Raw genomic sequence first — 23,984 nt, forward strand, 5'->3', positions numbered from 1 at the left:
AATCAGACTTTCAGGGAATGCAAGATACACCCCACAGATTTCTCTAACCATTTCTTCTCCCCACAGGAAAAGTACCCAGAGGCTGTGCAGCTCTCAGAGGGGGCCTCCTCCAGCTGCATGGGCATTAGGAATCCCAGTCAACCTGGGTGAGTGCACAGGCCCCGCCAAGTCCCTCCCCAACCAGTTCTTTCCTGTTAAAAACGATTACAAATAGTAGAAAACAAATGTAAACTACTTCACTGACATCTTGAGATGTGTCTGTGGAGTCATAACAGATAGCAGCGATGGCAGGAGAGCACCAGGGGGAGCTTGCTGGGTGAGGGAGGAGGGGAACGTGAGGACTGTAAACACAAATGGGATCTGTAAGGAAAAGTCCGGTCTCACTGCTCATCCTTGAGAAGCCATGGAGGGGAAGCAACAGGGGTGGAGTTGTATTTTCATCAACTTATTTCAAGAAAGGTGGGGAGTCTGCAAATAGTGAGGGGAGAAGTCATCCAGGTCTCCTTCCGCCCACTGTGCACGTGGACAGGATGTGCTTCTGTGACCTGCACCTAAAGATGCTTTGTTCCAAGCCTTAAAATGGTGTAGTTATGTAAGCTTCTGGAACTTGCCTTGTTATTCAACATTATTTCAAAATTTGCCTATGGTGGTGCCTATAGCTGCAGCTAATTCATTTTTACTGCTTACACTCCATTAGGTGAATATATGTATTTCTGCATTCTTCAAGTCTTGGGCCTTTGGGTTATCATTATCTTACACTATTTCTAACATTCCTGTTTATGTCCTCGGGCACACAAGTACACAGGATTCTCTTGAGCATATACTTAGAAATGAAATTCCTAGGTCATAGGGCAGATTCAGCTATCACTGCCAAATTCCTTTCAAAGTAGTTTATCAATTCGTATTTCCCACCAGTACTCTTTTAAGTTCTTGTTGCTGGATATCCTGTACTTCACTTGTACGGTCACACTCACATGTAGCAGGCACAAAACAGTATCTCACTATGTTCATTTTCCTGTATGTTAATGATGTTGAATATCTTCTCATGTTTAACTGGCCATACTCTGTCTTGAGCTGTGGGTCTTTAAAATCAAGGGAGTCTGAGCCCAGCCTTGGGGAAGAGCAGCAACTCCAAGGGTGGTTGGGAAGAGAGTAGCGTTCCTGCCCATGTAGGCATCCTCTCCTCTAGAGAGAGAGTCAAGTGCTGCCGACAGTTTAGTCTGATTTTAAAAGCACTCAGCAATGCATCTTACCTCTTTCAGGTTCGAACTAGTCATTGTTTGGAGGATACAAATAGATGAAGAAGGGAAGGTTTTGCCAGAGCTGGATCTTCTCACCAAAGTGCCAGTGCGAGGTAGGGATGTTATGGTGATTTCTCACTGTGCTCAACACAGACACCTACTCATTTCATCTGGTTTTATATGGCAAGAATCAAAAGTAAAAAATCTCACTGATGTACTTTTTAAATAGGTTTTCAAAATATTTTTTTGTCCATTATCACTCAAAAAGCACATAGAAGTGGGATTGCCCCTCTAAGGCCCTCCTAGGCTATGAATGCCTGATCTCGGCCTCAGGCATGTGGGGAGGTGCTTGGTTCAAGGTGGTGATTCAGTCGTCCTAGCTTCCCTTTAGCACGGCCAGTTGAGAATGAGGAAGTGTCTTGGTGAACTGTCTTACCCAATTTGTTTTCTTTACAGCCCTGGAACTGGACAAGAACAGAGTCATAGAAACTGCTCCTCTCAGCTTCCGAACCCTACTGGGTGTGCTGGGCATTGAAGCCACTCTAGAAAGCCTGATTAAATCACTTTGCACAGAAGAAAGCAGCTAATTCCCAAACAGTGAACAACTACACATAGGAGTAAGATGCTGCACCTGGAGGTGTGTGATTTTATTGAATATAAACATTTGCTCTTTTCCACTTAGAAACCTTACCTTTAGAACATGTTTATGCAATTATGGCACATTATATATAAGTTGTCAGGACATGAAAAATAAATACAGTTATTTAAATTCAAAATACCAAACAAGTGACACATATAGTGTATTTTTAAAAGTAAACTCAACATCCGAGAAGGTACAGGAGTGGCTATCCATCCTGGGATATGGGGAGCCACCGTGCCCCGACCTTGGTATGAATCTAAGGGCAGAGGTGGCACCAGCCCATCTCAAAGGTCGGCTCTCCTCCTGCCATTCACCAGACTCCCGGAGGGCTTACCAGTGCAGCCTCATTCTTTTACATTCCTCAGATACCCCAGGGGAGCCACACCGCCCTCCTCACCTCCTAGCTCTGGAAGCAGCACTGGAGGCTTTTACAGCACCTCTCAGCAGCAAGTCCTCTGACATTCACTCTTCATGGTCTTTCACAAAAAAGTAGAGTGGTTAACATTAACAGATGCAATAAGACAGCAAATACGGCATTGTCCCTTCACAGAGGGCCTTAGCCCTCCGGCCCCTCTGCACAGAAGAAACAGTGTTTTCATTAAAGTCCCCCAGAGTCCTAAGTGCTGCACTGACCTGAGTCGCCAGTTTAAAGTAGAATGGGTGAAAACACTGTTTCCATCAAATGAAAGCCTCAGGGAAGGGGCTGAGGTGGAGTATGAGAAGTGCAAAGGGTTGGGTCAAGACCCTCTAGCAGGAGATACTCATCTTTAATTTTTTTCCCCCAAATAGAGGATGATTGTTTTCAGACTGTTCACTCCAGTCAGAATAGGCAACAGGAGGCTGCCCAGGCCACCTCCTTGAGGGGCTTGGGTTTCAGAGCTCCACATACAAGAGATTCAGGGTCCCCTGCATACCCTGGTGCTGGGCAAGACCACCCTCACCCCAGGCCAGCAACAAGGAACAACCTCAGGCCAAAACCACTCTGGCAGCTACCTACTTCCATGCACTCTGGAGCCTGCAACTTGACCATGAGAACAGGGCTCCATGCACACCCCTATGTGTGGAATCTCCAAAGCCCTGTACCCCAGCATCCCGCATGAATGAGAGGCATGTGTTATTTGAGTATCTTTCTGAACCTCTGAGTAAAGAAGTAAGAAGTAAATGGTAGGACAGGACTGAAGAATAAAGTCTAGAAGAGCTGGCTTGATTCAAATAATCATAATTCTCAATTTATCACAAAATTCCCCACAAAAATTATAATCAGCAAAATATTCTCATTTTTTGTGTAGTATTTTCATACAATCTCATGGTTTCACTATTATATTACAATAAGCCTTCATTAGTCCCTCAAAATGATGATATAAATAATCTATACAACCTACCATAGAATAAAAAACTGAAGCCAAGATTCCCAACAGTTTTCATAGCAGCTGGGCACACTTTTGGTGACCCCAACAAGAACCCTCTTGGTGCCAGCCAGGAGTCGCTCATCATGCAGAAGCAGGGCCTTGGGCAGCCCCGATGGGGAGGTGGTCCAGAATTACTCAAGGCCACCAACACCACACATCTTAGTGAAACCCAAATCAGGATGCTGGTCCTGGCAGAAGTAGCTGAGGTTTCCCAAACATCCAAAAATGTCAGAACACAGAACTGGCAGAAGCACAGGCACCCCATGACACCCACCCTGGGCATAGCAGCTCAGAGTTACAGCTCTGCTTTCAGCTTCCACAGCAGCAATTTCAGGTGGGAAAGAATACCTTGTTTCCCCTAAAGTTAAAGATAAAATCATTCAACACAAAACAGAAAGTCAGTGCTCGCATGAGTGGTGTCTACCCCTGCCCTGAGTCCCACGCTCCCTGCTGGCCCTGAGCAGAGCAGTGGGTATGGCACCTCCACACGGACCGTGAGTCCGCTGCTCAGAACTGACGTCCACATCAGCAACTCAGCGCTCTCCACAGCAGGGAACTACTAAACCTGCGCTGACACATGGCTTGTGTTGGAAGAGTGACCAGGTAACTCAGCTGGGAACATTCCAGTAGTATCTGTGTTTTCTTCAAAGTCCAAACTGTAAGGTGTATGTGACAATTCAAGTTTTCTATGTTAGGATTCTGGTGGTAGGAGATCCAAACCTTGGGTCTTATAAGGCTTTTTAGAGATTAGATGTGAACCCTGGGTGGAAAGGGAAAACTGCCCAGGGGGACCTCCAGGAACACAGCACACTGCTGGGCTCATGTCCAACATTCCTTGTCCTGGAAGATGTCTCTAAGAGCATTCCATGTTTCCCAGAGGCAGTCCCACCTGAACAGGGGTTGAAAAGCAAAAACATTCACAGCCAGAAGTCACCCAACACAACAGAAAATAGCTCTATCATTCAACCTTCACATTCTATGTTCAAGTTTCAAAGCCACTACAGAAAAAAGGTTAGACCTTATGGAGAACTAACGTGCAATCTTCACTTTCCTTGAACCTCGTCGACATCACGGTGGCATCTTTGGCATGTACGGTCTTTAAATAGTAGTTGACTATCTTGCCATCCAGTTTATACTGATGAGGAATGCTCTCGTAGGGCTTGAGGTCAAGGTCCAGCACAGACACAGAGAAGGTAAACCTAGATCTCGATGAAGGGACGATAGGCCTTTGATCGGAGCTGGAAGCAAAAGAGCAATTTCAGAATACACAAACCTCCCAAATCCTCTCAACGCAACTCACAAAGAGCACCCATTCTGTGCATCTGTGTGCATTCCATCTCTATCTGTGCCAGCTGTAAGCCTCATGCTTGAAGCTTCTGTAAGAGAGGCACCTACTGTGATACCTACCAGCACACCAGATGAGAAAGAGTTAAAAGTGCAGAAAGACGGAAAAGCAATTAAGTAGACTATGCACTTGATATTCCCCATATTCCAGTAGTATAAACAAATGCTAAAAATGTTACTTATCATGAGCCAAGTATTACAAAACCTAAGAAAAAGAAAGTAGATCAAGCCATTCAACAGCCAAATGCATAAAATGTTAAGAACAGACTTCTCTTTACATATCTTTTCCCATGTCTAGTGAGAAATGAGAAATTCTTGCTCCTCTATGCTTTTTCACATTAGGAAAGAGAGATCTGGTTTCATATTTTGTTCTCAAATAGTTTCATGTTTTATTCTCAAATTGTGTCTGTAGTGTTTTCTATTTTGTTTCTTAGGGTTTAGCTTTGTGGTTTTTCTAAATATTGGAATAGCTGTATGCTTATAACAAAATATAAACAATTACTTGTACTTAAAAACACTTGATGTGAAGAGCTGACTCACTGGAAAAAACCCTGATGCTGGAAAAGATTGAGGGCAGAAGGAGAAGGGGACAACAGGATGAGATGGCTGGATAGCATCACCGACTCAGTGGGCATGAATTTGAGCAAATTTCAGGAGACAGTGAAGGACTGGGAAGCCTGGGGTGCTGCAGTCCCTGGGGTCACAAAGAGTTGGACATGACTTAGAACAACAGCAACAACCAAAACACTGTCAGGCTAGTTCTGAATTTTGTACTAACATTTCAGTATATACCACTTAGCTTTCAAAGTGCTCTCAGTATGCATCCAAATGATTGGTTAAATACATTACACGAGCTCGGTTTAGCCCAAGAGAGAAGTATTAAGAAGTTCTGGTTTGTCCATGCATACTACTCTAGATTTAGACATTATTAAAAACAAACAAACAAAATACCTATTTCAAAAGGTCCTGCCTGGGAGAGGGAAGGCAGATAAAAACATTCCTATCTAATAACCTAATTAAGGCCTAGACTCTCATTCAATTCCTGCTCAGAAATATTGTTTATAGGAAAAATGAATCCCTGGCTCAGTTGCTGGGGTCTTAGCTACTCGCTCCTAAACAGCAGAGAACATGTATACAAATTAAAGTCTTGCTTCTGAGTCTCACTCTCAGAGCCTGAGACCCAAGCTTCATGCAGCTGAGCTAGACAGTGAACGTCTCTGGCCCTCACCAGGGCTGCACATTTTATAGGAAACCACACCTCACATCAGAACCAACACCTGACAAGATGACACGAATCAAGAAAGGAATCCATCACACAGAGTCTGGTGAGAGCATGGCACAAGGGCCACTCCTGAGGAGCCTACTGGTCAGCCTCAGGCTCCCAGTGAGCCCAGATCTGAGTCTTCTGATACCTGAAATGCTTCTCTACCCTTTGGATGACACAGGTGCCCACATGGTTCAGAAGTTTCTGGACACACGTCCTCACTCCTCTCCCAACATGTCGATTTCTGTTGAGCAGCTGGTCAAGAGTGTCAGGACTCCTGGCCCCCACCCCCTCACATTTCTGTATCCTGACTACATCCTTCCTTCAGGAAGGGCGATAGACAATAACATCTGTGTGGTTTTCTCTCATCTAACAATACTAGCTTAATCCAAATGGATTCCTGTTGCTAAGCACTGGGAGCATTTTCTTAGGGGATAATGAGAGATTTCAACTAAACAACTCTTTTAAAAAATATTTCAGTTATGCCCTATAAATGTCCCTCCGTGTTTCCTATCAAAAAATGGACAATCCTGTGCCTGCCAAGAAGCAGGACTCCTAGGAATGTTTAGTTCAAAAGCATCAGAAAACCGAGTGGCTGGCAGCCAGTGACAAGGTCATCTTGACCCAGGAACACACATCAGAAGATTGTGGAACATTCCACAAAACCGTGTGTGGGGTTTGGCACCCTGAAGATTAATGCTAAAGATGCCATCTAATCAATGAGAGAAGATTATCAGGTTCATCCTGAATTCCTAAAAAAGGCAGAGATGGGATTGGATAATGATGTCCTGGGAGAGATGCTACAAAGAGGAAACAGAACAATGGAATATTGTTTTAAAGGCTTTGAAATGACTATAAAGGTTGGCACATCAGGACCTGGAAAAAGGAGGGAAAATAAGCCCCAGAGGAACCTACAGCTTCTTGGGCCTCTGAGGCATGATGGAAACTTGAGGTTTTCTTTGACAGAAAGGTATTTGCACCATAGCATCTAAACTGCTTCTAAAATCCTTGAGATATTTTCTTAGAAAATAATAGTAATCTTGAATTTAATAGAACAAGCTTTTAAAATTATTCTCAAAAATGTCTCTTTGACTTGTTACAAACTTCTAAAGAGCAAGAGTTAATAATCCCCATTGTATTAAGTAGGCCTTGGAAATTGGCCTTTGTTTATAGACATGATCCTTCAAGGGCCTCTCTAAATATAAGGACACCAACTCTCTTGCCAAACCACAAAATCTTACTAAACCAAGGACACGTGACATAGCAGAAGGTGCCTCACCTTGCATCCTGCAGACAAGGAGAGAGCGCGATCATGATGGAGCAGTCCTTCGCAGTCATGGCAACCCGGTACTGCTGAACCTGCAGGGAAGGAGAAGTCAGTTCCACGGCACCCCCATATATACCTTTCCCAACTGGAGAGGTCCGGGAACTGGTCCCAGATCAGGGGTGGGTTAGGAAGACCCAGGCCCAAAGGGCTCATTAGAGGCCATTCCTGCCCTCTAACCTCTCACTGTAGGCAATTTATGGACCCTGATTCCGGAGACTAGGACTTCAGCAAGAAATCACAGTCCACCTTGTAAGAAAAAGCAGTAGCCACACTGACAGCACTGAGTATCACCCTGGGTCTTTGGTGCTGCACGTGGGCTTTCTCCAGTTTCAAAGAGGAAGGGCTACTCTCTAGTTGCGATGCACAGCCTTCAGTAGTTGTAGCACAGGGGCTCATTAGTTGTGGCTTGTGAGTCCTAGAGCGTGCAGGCTTTAGTAATTGGCACGTAGGCTCAGTAGTTGCAGCTCTCAGGCACTAAATCATGGGTTTAGTTGCTCCATGGCAGGTGGAATCTTCCTGGACCAATGATCGAACCCATGCTGTCTGCATTGGCAGGAGGATTCTTATCCACTGCGCCACCAGGGAAGTCTCATTTGAATTTTTTAGATTGAATAGCTCTCACTTTTACAAAAATAAGCTAGTTACAAAAAAGTGAGCCCTACACATTATCACTGGCCTCAACATCTGTGTGATGGCAGTTCATAACTTCTTGTCTCCCTTTCAGTCATTTCCTTCAATGAAACACGTCAAGAGGACTCCCCTGAGACAACATTCAGGCTTCATTCCACAAGGCAGGAATGTGCGGGAAAGAGGGGAGAACCCCCACAAGTGTGGGTTACAAAAGTGTGGCCCTAAGTGTGGCCTGCAAAAATCTTTACAGTAGGAGGAAAAAGAAGCTCTTCTCCTAATATTCATTTAGCTAAGAAATCAAGTATTTTACAATATATACACAAAAAAATCCAGTGTAAAAGAATTAAAGAGATAAATATTAAAAACAAAATATAAATATTACATCCTCATCTGCAAGACCTAAAACATAAAAGCCATGAAAGACAAAGACATCTGAATACCTAAAAAAAAAAACAACAAAGAATCCACCGTCCAATGCAGGAGGTTTGATCCTTGGTCGGGGAACTAAGAGCCCACATGCTGAGGGTCAGCTACTGAGCCTGTGCCCTCTGGAGCCTGCGCACCGCAAGTAGAGAGCCCATGAACCACGATGAAGATCCTCTGTGCTGCAACTAAGACCCTACACAGACAAGTAAATACATTTTTTAAAAAAAAATATAAAGTGCTACTATTCACAATACCTAAGACATGGAAATAACCTGAAAGTCCATTGACAGATGAATGGATAAAGATGTGGTACACATATACAGTGGAATACTACTCAGCCACAAAAAAGAACGAATGAAATAATGCCATTTGCAGCAACATGGATGCAACTAGAGATTATCATATTAAGTCAAGTAAATCAGAAAGAGACAAATACCATATGGTTTATTACTTAACACATGGAGTCTAAAATATGACACAAATTTATCTACAAAACAGAAACAGATTCACACACATACTGAACAGACTTGCTGTTGCCAAGGGAGTAAGGGTTGGGGGAAGGATGGATTGACAGTTTGGGATTAGCAGATGCAAACTATTGTATATAGAATGGATAAACAACAATGTATATCACAGGGAACTATATTCAATATCCTTAATAAGTCATAATGGAAAAAAATATGAAAAAGAATCTATACATGTATAACTGAATCACTTTGCTGTATAGCAGAAATTAACACAATATAAATCAACTATACTTCAATAAATTTTTTTAAAAAATTCATAAAATGCTAGATCAACATGTAAAAAGAAAACTAATCAAAAAAGATATGGACCAAAGAAATTGACAAGATAAAAAATAGCCAATACATATATAAGATGTTCAAATGTACTACTAATCAAGGAAATGCAAATTATAACAGTGAAAATTTTTGCTTTCATCACAAAAGTGTGTTTGTATACATATATATGAAAGGGTAGACTTTCACTTCAAGCAATGCTGGAGTATAATAGGGGCCAACCCAACTGCTGAAGTAGAAACAGCTAGACAAAATATCAAAAACACCTGCTTGAAGGCAGAGGTCACAAGACCAGCAAGAACTGCTTAACCAGAGGACAAAGACCTTTACTGCCTAGGGAGTGGATGACAATTCTGGAAGGCCAGCCAAGAGACACTTTAACTAACCTCCAGGGCTATGGGGACAGGAACCACTATGAATCCCTGCTCTGGGTTAGTATCCAAATGTTGCAGCTTTAGACAGGGTGAGCCAGAAGTCAACAGGCCTTACCAGGAACTGCAACTCTGCTTCAAAGAGAACAGTCACCAAAGCTGGATTAAGATGGCCCCAGCTTGCTAATGCTTCCCAGGTCCCTGACAGAAGCAAACCTAAAATTCTCTAGAAGAAGATAACATCCTAGGCCTCAGATAATCTCTAAACTAATTATACAAATACAGTTTCTGACACACAAGCAAAACTACCCAGGCACGAAAGATGATGCCATGAGAGAAAACCAGCAAAAAAAAAAAACAAACCCACAAATGAACCCCCAAAAAACTCACAGTGATAGAAAGAGGTACATATGGACTTCAGGTATCAGAGGTACCAGACACACATACTGCTCAGCTCAAAGAAAAAAAACAAGATTGAGAACTTCAGAGAACTGGAGACTATAAACTGTTGAAAATTTTAGAACTAAAAAACACAAGATCAATATTAAAAATTCAACAGATAGGGACTTCCCTGGTGGTCCAGTGGCTAAGACTCCATGCTCCCAATGCAGAGGGCCTGGGTTTGATCCCTGGTGAGGGAACTAGATCCCACATGCCGCAACTAAGAATTTGCATGCTGCAACCAAGACCCAGCATGGCCAAATAAATAAATTAAAATAAATATATTAAAAAAAAAAAAATCAACAGATAGTTTTAACAGTGGATTAGAAAAAAGTGAAGAGACTTGCTAAACTATAAGATCAAAATATGTATGTGTGCATGTATACATATATATATATATGTATCTCTAGAATGAAGGACAGAAAGGAAAGCAGCTGGACAATATTGAGAAAAGGGCATGAGACGATAAAGAGAATATTTTTAATATATATGTAATTGAAGCCTGGAAAAAGAGAAAATGGGCAGAAATAAAATTTGAAAATTTAAGGTGAAAAAGTTTCCAAAAGTGAGGAAAGACATCAAGAATCACACACACACACACACACACACAAATAACTTACACATATCACTAAACAAAAATGAAGAGTGAATCACCAGATAAAGGAAATATCAATGGCTATTCTTCAGACAAAAACAAAAGATGATCCCAGATATAAGGTCAGAGATGCAGGACAGAATGAAAGGCAAAGATATATATGTGGGTAAAAGGACAATGACTGTATAAAACAATAATAATAATGTCTTCCTGTTTAAATCCCATGGACACAGGAGATTCATGGGCTACAGTCCATGGGGTTGCAATAAGCTAGACACAATTTAGTGACTTAACCACCACCACAAATTTAAAATAATAGAATATACAGCAACAATAGCAATGTAAATCAGGTGTAATAGTAAAATGTACTCTAGGAACTCTACATTGTCCAAGAGGAGAGTAAAGATATAAATATTAGACTTTAGTTAAAGTTAACTGCTTGCTGCAATAGCTAGGATAACCACTAAAAGAAAGTAAAAGACTCTAACCTGTACAAACAGTGGGGAAATGGAATGATAAAAAAAATCAACCAAAAAGAGAGGAGACAAAAAGAAATCTAAGACAGATGTGAAAAATTAAGGTTTAAGCCCACATATAAGTCCAATCAAATTACAAAGACAAATCTCAGAATGAGTAGAAAACTAAACCATATTTTAAATACAAAGATGAAAAATATAAGGACAGAAAAAGATACATGGTGTAAAAAAATCTAGAGAAATGACACTTAATATCAGACAAAAGAAACTTCAAAGTAAAAACTATACCAGAGACATAATTTTTCATTTCACTTAAAAATGAAAAATTCAATTCACCAACAAGACAAAATGATTCTAAATTTAAAGCATCTGACAATGTAGTCTCAAATAAGAAACAGACAAATCCATAATTATTATGTAAAGTTTCAAAACATCCTTCTTATGGCCCAAGCAGACCATAAAATCAGTAAGGTCACAGAAGATCTGAACATAACAGGCAGATATAAAACACTGCACCTAGTAATTTGAGATTCCTTCTTTTCAAGTAAAACAGAAGCATTTTTCAAGATTACTCTGTGAAGCAAGTAATAAATTTCAAAGGATCAAAAAGCTGTTTCAACAAATTTTAAAGGCCCATACAGAGTATGCTATCTGATAATAATGTAGTTTTGCTAGTAATCAGTACTAGCAAAAAAACGATGAGAATCTCCACGTGTAATCAAGTCCCTTCCAAATGCTCCATGAGTCAAAGAAGAAATCTTAATAATTTTTGCAAAACTAAGAAAACCAATAAACTCTTGGTGGGACGGATTTAAAAGAATATTACTAAAACACTGTATGTCAAAATTCTGAAAATGTCAGATAAAACAAATTTCTAGAAAAATGTAACTTATCAAACTGACAGAAGAAAAAGTCTAAAATTGAGATCATACAAGAACAACTATGGGCCCAAATGTTTTCACATGTAGTTCTACAAAATATTTAAGGAAGAAAATATGTGCATGTTACTTCATTTCTTCCAGAGAACAGAAAATGAGCAAACACTCTTCAAATTTTTTATGAGGCAGGCACACCCATGATACCAAAACCTAACCAAGGCATTACCAAAAACTCATGTCACACACAAATACATATGCAAAAAAACCTAAATAAAATGTTAGCAAACCAAATACCATTAAATACAAAGAGAATATTATATCAATACAGTGATACAGTCACTACACTGATTAACAGGCACACCTTATTTTTATTGTGCTTTGCAGATGTGTTTTTTTGTTTGTTTGTTTTAATTTATTATTTTATTGAAGGATAATTGCTTTTCAGAATTTTGTTGTTTTCTGTCAAACCTCAACATGAATCAGCCATAGGGATACATAAATCCCCTCCCTTTTGAATCTCTCTCCCATCTCCCTCCCAATCCCACCACTCTAGGTCGATACAGAGCCCGTTTGAGTTTCCTGAGCCATACAGCAAATTCCTGTTGGCCCTCTATTTTACATATGGTAATGTAAGTTTCCATGTTACTCTTTCCATACATTTCACCCTCTCCTCCCCTCTCCCCATATCCATAAGTCTATTCTCTATGTCTGTTTCTCCACTGCTGCCCTGTAAATACATTCTTCAGTACTATTCTTCTAGATTCCATATATATGTTAGAATACAATATTTATCTTTCTCTTTCTGACTCACTTCACTCTGTATAATAGGTTCTAGGTTCGTGCACCTCATGAGAACTGACTCAAATGAGTTCTTTTTATGGCTGAGTAATATTCCATTGTGTATATGTATCACAACTTCTTTATCCATTCATCTGTCAATGGACATCTAGGTTCCTTCCATGTTCTAGCTATTGTAAATAGTGCTGCAATGAACAATGGGATACATGTCTCTTTCAATTTTGGTTTCCTCAGGGTATATGCCTAGGAGTGGGATTGCTGGGTTATCAGTTAAGTCGCTCAGTCGTATCCAACTCTTTGCGACCCCCTGAACCACAGCACGCCAGGCCTCCCTGTCCATCACCAACTCCCAAAGTTTACCCAAACCCATGTCCATTGAGTCAGTGATGCCATCCAACCATCTCATCCTCTCCTCCTGCCCTCAGTCTTTCCCAGTATCAGGGTCTTTTCAAGTGAGTCATCTCTTCGCATCAGGTGGCCAAAGCATTGGAGTTTCAGCTTCAACATCAGTCCTTCCAATGAACACCCAGGCTTGATCTTTAGGATGGACTGGTTGGATCTCCTTGCAGTCCAGAGGACTCTCAAGAGTCTTCTCCAACACCACAATTCAAAAGCATCAATTCTTCGGCGCTCAGCTTTCTTTATAGTCCAACTCGCACATCCATACATGACTACTGGTAAAACCATAGCCTTGACTAGATGGACCTTGGTTGGCAAAGTAATGTCTCTGACTTTTAATATGCTGTCTAGGTTGGTCATAACTTTCCTTCCAAGGAGTAAGCATCTTTTAATTTCATGGCTGCAGTCACCATCTGCAGTGATTTTGGAGCCCCCCCCAAAATAAAGTCAGCCACTGTTTCCACTGTTTCCCCATCTATTTGCCATGAAGTGATGGGACTGGATGCCATGATCTTAGTTTTCTGAATGTTGAGCTTTAAGCCAACTTTCTCACTCTCCTCTTTCACTTTCATCAAGAGGCTCTTTAGTTCTTCTTCTCTTTCTGCCAAAAGGGTGGTGTCATCTGCATATCTGAGGTTATTGATATTTCTCCCGGCAATCTTGATTCCAGCTTGTGCTTCCTCCAGCCCACCGTTTCTCATGATGTACTCTGTATATAAGTTAAATAAGCAGGGTGACAATATACAGCCTTGACGTACTCCTTTTCCTATTTGGAACCAGTCTGTTGTTCCATGTCCAGTTCTAACTGTTGCTTCCTGACCTGTATACAGGTTTCTCAAGAGGCAGGTCAGGTGGTCTGGTATTCCCATCTCCTTCAGAATTTTCCACAGTTTATTGTGGCCTGGAGTGCTGTGGTTCATGGGGTCGCAAAGAGTCAGACACAACTGAGCAACTAAACTGAACTGACACCCCATTCATAGCTATTTTTATAGCTATTATTTAGCTATTATTAATTATTGACTATATAACCTGTGTTGTACAATATATCCTTGTAGCTTATTTATTTTATACATAGTAGTCTGTATCTCTTAATCCCCACCCCTACCTTGCCTGTCCCTCATCTCTCTCCCCACAGGTAACTATTCATTTGTTCTCTATATCTGTGAGAACTGTTTATTTTTTGAACAAGTTCATTCTAAGATTTATATAGATAAGCAAAAGGTCAAGAACAGCCAAGGCATTAATTAAAGGGAAGGCATTCTTGAAGAAAGTATAGAATTTACCCTACTGGGTATCAAGATTTATTATGACTCTATAGTGATCAAGACAATTCCTATGATTCTAGGACAATGAAAATAAAACCTTACCTCATGCCATACCAAAAATCAACTGCAAAAGGTATCTACCAAATGTGAGAGGCAAAACAATAAGGTTTCTCAAATATCTGTAGGTAGATAGAACACAGAGAAAGACTACTAAAGAAAGAAAAAGATATAAATTAATCTTAAAATTATGACCTTCCCTTCTGAAAGGGACAAACTTTATTAAAAGAGTAAAAAGAAGATATTTGTAAACACCTATATCTGACAATGGACTTCTTTCCAGAACCCATAAAGAATTCCTTCAAACCAATAAGAAAAAGACAATGCTAAAAAAGAAAAAACTGAGGAAGAGACCTAAGTAGGTGCCTCATGGAAAAGGAAATAAAATGACCAATAAACATATGAAAAGGTGCTGAATCTCATTACCCAATAAACCACCATTACCCACTCACCAGAATGACTAAAATTAAAAAGACCCACAAACAAGTGGCAGAGAAGGTATGGGGCCACAGGAACTACCCTAGCCTGTCAAACTACCTTAGCCAGTTGTAGGGAACATAAACTCTTTCACAGTATCTGCTAAAGCTAAATATGCTCACATCTCTGGGCCAGAAATTGCACTCCTAGGAATATACCCAAGAGAAATGTATGTGCATGTTCACTAAGAGATCTGTACAAGAATGTTTTTCAAAACCTTGATTTGTAACAGTCAAACTGGGAGCAACTCAAATATCTGTCAACCACATAATGGGTGAACTGTAGCATATCCATTACAAAACAATGAGACTATGGAAATGCATGCAATAATATTAGTAAATCTCATACATGTCATATAGAACTTTTTTTAAAAAAGAGATATATTTGATTTTGTAATTATAAAGTTCAAAAACATACACTAAACTATAGGTATGGAAGCCAATACAATAGTTAACTTGAGGGAAAAGTGCAAGAGAAATAATTTACAGGAAACCAACAGGGATTCTAATTAGCTGCCAGTATTCCATATTCAAACCTAACTGGTAGTTCTCCAAGAGCTTTCTTTATGACAAATAATTGAGCTGTACATCTTTTGCTGTACACTTTTATATATTGCTGTATTCCACAATACAAGTGGTTAATGAATAAAAAGCTTAGAAAATTGAAATTTTAAATACTAAAAATATCAATTACTTTTGAGGGCATGTGGCAAACAGGGCCCTCGACTATTACAAGAAGGAACATAAATTGGCAAAGTCTTTTTCAGCAGGACAATATGACAGGATCAGTCAAAAATAAATCTAGCATTGTAACTTCTAAAAATCTCTCTGGCAGATATGCTTAAGTGCACAAGGGTTAAAGTACAAAAATGTAAACATTATTTTTAATAGTAACAAATTAAAGATAACACTCAAACAAATTACAATTAGTTATATGACCATACTAATGAGAACAACACTTTTAGGGGTATGGAGAACTACCAAGGCCCCTCCGACAAAACAGTGGTATCCCTATTAACACTGTTAATGCACTGCTAGGCTTGCAGAAGGTAAGGGAAATCCCCAACCCAATCCCCTCTTCTCACTGTCACTCCCAAAAGAGCTGAAACTAGAGGTTTGAGCAAGGAACAATAGAGAAGGCTGAGCTGCCCTGTAGGCAACGTCAGTGTAGGTATGGTTTCTAGGAATAAGCCACAGAGTACAGCATCTAAACCTGAGACTTCTCCTTTAAGCCAAGGATCCATATTTTCTCTGGAGAAAAGCATTCCCTATTTAGGTCCCCAGGATTCTCATAGATTAAGGTCAAACAAACATGAGCTCATGATCATACAACTTTAAAAACCCAAGCAGCATGGATGAGCTGGCCAAAATAACAAAAGATTTTTTTTTTAACCTCCAAGGTTTCATTGTATCTTTTAAGATACAGAATATAAAATATCTATTCATAAATTGTTTAAAGAAATAAAAGATGGACAATTAAAAATGGGCAAGCAACAAGGAGCTATCAAAAATACCAAGCAGATGTGAAAATCAACCAAAAAGAACTCTGAGAAATTAAAAGTATAACTACTGAAATGGAAAACTCAGTGATCAAATAAATTAACAGAATAGACACAGGTGAAGACAAAATCAGTGAACTGGAAGATAGAACTAAAGAAAACTATAAAATGAGGTCTGACATTATAGAGCCTAAGAAGAAAAGAATAGGATAATGGAGAAGAGAGAATATCTGAAGAGAAAATGGCTGAGAATTTCCCAGAACTAATGAAAGACATATCCACAAATAGAGAAAGCACAACACAAACCAAGCAAAATAAATTAAAAGTACACCACACTGAATCACACTGCACTAAAATGTCAAATTAAATAAACAGACTTTAAAAGCAACTATAGAGGAAAAAAATCACCTCCTGAGAAAGGGCAGTTAGACAAACAGAAAACATCTTAGCAGCAACATCCACAGTCAGATAATGTTGCATAAAATGATTAAATGTTAAGAGAAAAACAATCAACCCTTTCTTTACACCCAGAAAAAATTATCTTTTAAAACTATGACAAAATATAAATATTGTATATCCAGATAAACAGATACAGAGATAATTTACCAAAAGATATTCACTAATGTAACTTGTAAAGGATATACTTCAAGAAGAGGAAAACTGTAAACTGTATACCAATAAATTAGACAACTTAGATAAAATGAAAAAATTCCTTAAAAGATATGAAATAACAAAACTGACTCAAGAAGAAATAGATAGCAAAATTATGCCTATAAGAAGTAAGGAGACTCAACTGGGTATCAAAACATTACCAACAAACAAAAGCCCAGACCCAGATGGCTTCACTGGTGAATTCCATCAAATAAAGAAGAATTACCATCAATCCTTCTCAAATCCCCCCCCCACCCCCAGATAAAAACAGGCTGAAAAAATACTTCCCAATTCATTCGACAAGGCCAGTATTACAGATCCATACCTCTTATGAGTACAGACACAAAAAGCCTCAACAAAATAATAGCAAATTGAATCCAGCAATACACAAGAAGACTTATATGCCATGACCAAGTGGGGTTTATCCCAGGAATGCAAGGTTGGTTTTAATATCCAAAAATAAATATGTCATATCTATAGAATAAAAAACAAAAACCACACGATAATATCATAATAAATATCAACTGATGCAGAAAAAAACATTTAACAAAATACAACGTCCTTTCATGATAAAATCACTCAACAAATTAAGGGAACTTCTCCAACCTGATCAATATACAAAAAGCCCAAAGCTAACATTATACATGATAAAAGACTGAACACTATCCCAAAGACCAGGAACAAATCAGACAGGGATGTCTGTTCTTGCATTTAACACTGCAACTAACAGTTCTAGCCAAGGGCTATTATGCAGGAAAAAGACGTAAAAGGCTACCAAATTGGAAAGAAAGTAGAAAAACTATCTCTAAATGATCTTATATATAGAAAATCCTAAGGAATTCACTAAAAAGCAACTCATTTAAAACCTAATAAATTCAGCAAGGTTGTAAGCTACAAGATCAATATAAAAAAACAAATTAAACAATTTCATTTACAACAGCATCAAAAAGAAAACATTCCAGAATAAACTTAATAAAGTACAAAATGTATCTCTGAAAAGATTGTTGAAATAAAAACAAAGATCTGAATAAATGGAACAGCATCGCATGTTAACAAACTGGAAGACTTACTATTGTGAAGATGGCCATACATACTATGCAAGCAAACTGCAGACTCACCATAATCCCTATCACAATCACAGCTGGTTTCTTTGTAGAACTTGGCAAGCTGATTCTAAAATTCACAATGGAATTATAAGGGGCTCCAAACAGCCAAAACAATATTGGGAAAGAGCAATTTCAAAACTTACTAAAAAGCAACAGTAATCAAGGGACGTACAAGCATAAGTATAGACATATATATATATTATATGTATATATACACACACACACACATATATATATACACACATATATATCAATGGCACACAAATGAATATCCAGAAATAAACCCATACATTTAGGGGAAAACAAAATAGTCTCTCAACAAATGGTGCTGAGATAACTGAATATCCACATACGAAGGATGAAGGTGGATCCCTACCACAAATCATATATAAAATTAACTCAAAATAGATCTAAGAACAAAATTTAAGAGCTAAAACTCTTTGAAGAAACGGGAAAATAATCATGATCTTTGATTTAGCAATGAATTCTTAAATATGACACCAAAAGCATGAACAACAACAACAAAAAAAACAGATAAACTGGACCTCATCAAAGTTAAAAACTTTCTCACTTCCTACTCCAGGGGATCTTCCCAACCCAGGGATCAAACCTGCGTCTCCTACATCTCCTGCATTGGCAGGCGGATTCTTTACCACTGAGCTACCTGGGAAGCTCACTATGCAGTATACTTGAAACTAACATAATATTGTATGTCAAATAAACAAATAAAATTTTTAAACTGTAAATATTTTGTAACAAGGAACATGATCAAAAAACTGAAAAGGACTCTGACAGAAACTTCATATATTTGCAAATCATATATCTGATAAGGGCCTACTGTCCACAATGCACAGAATTCTTACAACTCAACAATAAGACAACACAATTAAAAAGTGAGCAAAGGATCTGAATAGACATTTCTCCAAAGAAAAATACAAATGGGCAATAAGCACAAGAAAAAATGCTTAGTCTTCAGGGAAATGCAAATCTAAACCAAAATGAGATACCATTTCATAACCATCAGGGTGGCTAAAAACAAAAGGGCAGGTAACAGGTGTTGTCAAAGATATAAAGAAGCTGGAACCCTGTATACTGCTGGTGGGGATGTAAAATGATACAGCCATTTTGGAAAACAGTCTGGCAGTTCCTAAAAAAGTTAAACTAAGTTACCACTTGACCCAGCAACTGCACTCTTAAGTATATGCCCAAGAAAAGTAAAAATATGCCCACACAAAAATTTATACACAAATATTTATAGCAATGTTATTCATAATAGCCAAAAAGTGAAAACAATCCAAATGCTCATCAAACTGATGAATGCTCATCAAACAAAATGTAATAGCTCTATAGAATGGAATACTGTTCAGTCACAGAAAGAAATGAAGAATTGATACCTGCCACAATACACATGAACTCTGAAAATATTATGTTAAAGTGCAAGAAGCCAGTCATAAAGGACCACCTATTAAATGATTCCATTCATATGCACTATCTAGAATAGGCAAATCTATAGAGATAAAAAGTAGATTAGTAGCTGCTTAGTGGGGTGAGGAGATAAGAAGATATTGGCTAAAGGGTACAGAATTCTAAAACTGACTATGATACTGCTTACACATCTGTGAACATAGTAAAAACTATTAAATTGAATACTTTAAGTGGGTAAATTGTATGGTATGTAAATTATATCACAATAAAACTTTTAGAGAAAAAGGAAAGAGTGGAGATGTCAGAATATTCAGCAAAGATATAGGAACATGTGACAGATCTAAACAAATATCTGTATAAAATAATACTGTAAGTTGTCATTTTTTTTAATTAAAAAAAGAACAAGACAAATAGAATACTTGGCAAAAACTGCATATAAGTTGAGCACATAAATGGAATTAAAGTAACCCAATTCCTTATATGTTTGTGTGGCAGGGGGTGAGGTGGGAGTAGGGGTTAAATTATTAATTTTAGTCTTTAAATATGCATGGTCAAATTGGACAAGTAACCAGAAAAATGTAGTAGCAGAACGTCTAACTTCCAAACCAACAGGAAAAAAAGTGGAATATTAAAACTAACAAACAAAAGTGAGAAATGGAATATTAAAACTAACAAACAAAAGTGAACAGAAGTCAGCAAGCTATGCGCCAAGGGCCAAATCCAGCCCACCACCTGTTTTTGTAAATAAAGTTTTACTGGAGCACAGCCATGCTCATTTATATTTGTCTCTGGCTGCTTCTGAGCTGTAATGGCAGTGCTGAGTAGATACAACAGAGACCAGATGGCCTACAAAGCTTAAAGCATTTACTGTCTGGCTCTTTATAGAAAAAGTCTGCTGACACCTACAATGGAATACTAAACAACAGTCAGAAAGCAAAAATTACTCTCAGCTGCAGCTTCCTGAGCTTTGAAATAAATACAATATTCTCTCCTCTCTCATTTCATCAGAGGTACAAAGCTCAATTAGATAAACAGTATTTGTGAAAGAACTTTTTAATCATCTGTGGCCTAGGAATGTTCTCAACCTGTTCTCCAGCTTCAGCTTCACATACACCCTCTTCAGATTCCAAGTAACAGAACCTAAATCCCTAAAACAACAACAACAAAAAGATAGACCCTTATATTCCAACACTGATAGATTGTTGACCAGATTGATTGTTGACCAGATTGTCAAGACACGTTAGTTTAAAGGCAAGCTAGTAACACATTAATGTGAATATCCCCTCAAATAGGATGAGTTAGTGAGTGAGTGTTTGTATATACGTTACTGTGAAGTTCTGAAAAGTTCTGAAAAGACAGCAGTGGATATCTATTTCCTGGGCAGAAATTACATTTTATAAAGTATACTCACTACTTGAATCCTTTTCATTAAATTATTTGTTTTGAGATAATCGTGGGTTCTGAATACACTTTACCCAGTCTCCCTCAATGGTGGCATCTGACAAAACTATATAGTACAATATCACAGCCAGGATAGTGACATTAATACACTCCATGATTTTATTCCAGTCTGCCCTGGACCCCTTGATACAGCTGTCCCAGTCCTGACAATGTTTCTGTGGTTCTCTCTTGTTAAGAGTCCTCACTCCTGTCTCTGGCCAGGGCTGAGTGTACCCTCTTCTGTGGCTGTGTGTTGTGTATGTGTACGTATTTCATCACACATGTAGGTTCATGCATCATCTACCACCACAGTTAAAATTCAGAGCAGTTGCATCACCACAAGATTCCACTTGTTGACCTTTTATAACCACAGCCCCTTCCTTCCATCTCCTCCTCATCCCACAGCAACCATTCATCTTTGTCATTTCAAGAATGTCATATAAACAGAATCATGGTGTGTGATCTTTTGAGATTGGCTTTTGTCACTCAGCACATTTCTCTGGAGATTCACTCAGGCTGTTGTATGTATCCAGACTTTGCTCACAGTTCCAGCTTGTGTAACCTGTAGTAGGTCACCTGCTGACAGGCACTTGAGTTGTGCCCAGTTTCCAACAATTACAACAATTACAAACAAGGCTGCTGCAAACACTTCTGTATAGGTTTTTGGGCAAGCCTGAGTCTTCTCTTCTCTGCAACAAATCCCCAGGAGTACAGATGCTGGGTTATAGAGCATGTGCATGTTGAGCTCTGCAAATCTAGTTTCTCAGCACCAGCATTCAGCATTGTCTCAATGTACTAAGTTTAGTCATTCTGAGAGTTGTGTAATGATTGCTTGAACCTCTTATAAGATTCCATTTACATATGAAGTAAGAAATTGCAATAAAGTTAAAAAGTAATCCATCCTTATTACAATTTTGAAAAATACAGAAATGTGTAAAAAAGTAAACCTCTATGCTTCTTCTCTCGATAAAAGGAATACTGATACTTATTCCTAAATCAATGTACCCAATCTGCAGACAATGTAGGGCAGTCCATCACTTTATTCTGATAGAGGCTCCCTTTTGGATTTCTCCCCACCATGAGGACAGCTCCACCCCCAGACACCTCAGTTAATTCCCTCTGGGCTCTTAGCTTTGGAGGGGACCTCCTCAAAAATTGAACGGCCACAGAGGAGGGTACACTCAGCCTTGGCCAGAGACAGGAGTGAGGACTCTTAACAAGAGAGAACCACAGACACATTGTCAGGACCAGGACAGCTTAATCAAGGGCTCCAGGAGAGCCGCTCAGAGGAGGCAGAGGAGGTCATTCTGTTTTTTTCCTGTCTTTTCATCACTTCACTCCCACTAGAACAGTGTTCCTTAACCATTTCAGCATCTAGCAAAACCTCTGACAGCCTAGTGAAGCCCATAGATCCTTCTCAGAAAAACATTTTTAAATGCAGAAAACAAAAAAAAAAGAGGGTAACCATGTCAAATATCAAAATATTTTTAAGACAAATATATTACATAGTATTACATAATAAAATCTCAGGAATGACAAATATAAAGATATCATGAGATATCTATAGCAACTACAGTGTGAAATCAAAAGGTCAGATTTCTCTTAATGGCAAAGTTGGGGGTCCTGTTGACCCTACAGTGGTTGCTGCCACATTCTTAATGGAAGGACACACTAAACTCAGTCAGAGGTTATGAAAACAAACATGTAAGTTTTTTTCCTGTCCAAGCTCATGGAGGCCCTGAATGCCCTGATATCATAGAATCAGAAAGAATAGGATCAGGCCTCTTCCCTAAGAGATCCTCCCAGGGTGCCGCTTGGCCTGAAGTAGGGGAAGGAAGGAAGCCAGCCACATACAACCACAGGCAGGGGTCTGGGCCCAGAATCCCCCCTGAGGGCTACAGGAGAGATGGTCAGCAGGGGTCTGCTCTATGGCTGCTAAGAAGGAAGCACAGAGCAGTGGCCTCAGGTCCTAGACCCCAGCAAAGGGAGGGTGGAGAGAGGGCTGGTCTCAGGGTGGCCTGGAGCCAACTGAATAAAGGGAGCTCCTCCCTGGAAGCTAAAGTAACATATCATCACCTGGCCCAGTCTATCTGGGGGAAACTTTAGCCACTTTTTTTTTTTAATTTTTTGATTGGAGAAAAATTGCTTTACAGTGTCGCATTGGTTTCTGCTGTACAACAATGCGAATCAGTCATAATTATGTATCTTCCCTCCCTGGGGAGCCTCCCTGCCCTCCTCACATCCCACTCCTCTAAGCTGTCATAGAGCGCCAGGCTGAGCTCCCTGTATTATAAAGTAGCTTCCCACTAGCTATCTATTTTACACATGGTAGCGTATATACATAAACCAGCTCCAAGCCACCCTGGACCCTACCCTCTCTCTACCCTTCCTGCTACCTTCTCAATTTGTCCTACCTTCTCCACCCACCCCCACCCCCCGCTCTGTCCTCAAGTCTGTTCTCTATATTTGCGTCTTCATTCTTTTCCTCCAAATAGGTTCATCAGTACCATTTTTCTAGATTTCATATATTACATTAATATACAATATTTGTTTTTCTCTTTCTGACTTACTTCACTCTGTATAACAGGCTGTAGGTTCATCCACCTCACTGCAACTAACTCAAATCTGTTCCTTTTCATTAGCCCCCTTTTTTTTTAATCCATAATTTTTCTGCTTTAACCATCAGGAGTAGGTACTGGGAAACACTTCTTACGAAAATTCTGAGTTAGTGTTAAGAGCCTAAGGAGCACACGGTATGTTTCTGGAAGAGTCTACCCACCTTTGTCAGTGCGAAAGCCACTGTACCATCATCCTCAGTGGAAAGATCGAGCAGCCTCTGGTAAAATGCTTCATCATAAGGCCCATCTATTTGCAATGTTTTTCTGAAGAACAAAGCACAAAAAAACAGGCTAGCAAAGCTGCCTGGAAATCATCTGCTAAACTGTTTGCAGTTTAAGAATCATACATCTGTTTTTAAAGAACATTAGTGGATTCATCTCTTCCTAATGCTAAACTCTGTTATGAAC

General features: G+C 39.3%; 2 protein-coding genes across 5 annotated transcripts in view; one reads left to right on the top strand and one right to left on the bottom strand.

Annotated features, from left to right (window-relative positions):
• CENPP (centromere protein P) overlaps positions 1-2,024 on the top strand; it is a 229,806-nt gene extending 227,782 nt beyond the window's left edge. For all 3 annotated transcript variants that reach the window (XM_081524399.1, XM_081524400.1, XM_081524397.1), the window contains 3 exons: positions 67-146; positions 1,263-1,354; positions 1,698-2,024. In XM_081524399.1, coding sequence (XP_081380525.1) covers positions 67-146; positions 1,263-1,354; positions 1,698-1,828 — 303 coding nt within the window. In that variant the 3' untranslated portion in view covers positions 1,829-2,024. The remainder of the gene's footprint in view (positions 1-66; positions 147-1,262; positions 1,355-1,697) is intronic.
• The window catches only part of IPPK (inositol-pentakisphosphate 2-kinase), a 53,266-nt gene continuing 31,141 nt past the window's right edge, over positions 1,860-23,984 (bottom strand). For both annotated transcript variants that reach the window (XM_081524355.1, XM_081524346.1), the window contains exons 11-13: positions 23,738-23,840; positions 7,178-7,257; positions 1,860-4,528 (exon numbers count right to left, since the gene is read on the bottom strand). In XM_081524355.1, coding sequence (XP_081380481.1) covers positions 4,303-4,528; positions 7,178-7,257; positions 23,738-23,840 — 409 coding nt within the window. In that variant the 3' untranslated portion in view covers positions 1,860-4,302. The remainder of the gene's footprint in view (positions 4,529-7,177; positions 7,258-23,737; positions 23,841-23,984) is intronic.

This window comes from Giraffa tippelskirchi, chromosome 1 (genome assembly GCF_054371585.1).
Source record: "Giraffa tippelskirchi isolate mGirTip1 chromosome 1, T2T-mGirTip1v1.2.pri, whole genome shotgun sequence".
Classification (NCBI taxonomy): Eukaryota; Metazoa; Chordata; class Mammalia; order Artiodactyla; family Giraffidae; genus Giraffa; species Giraffa tippelskirchi.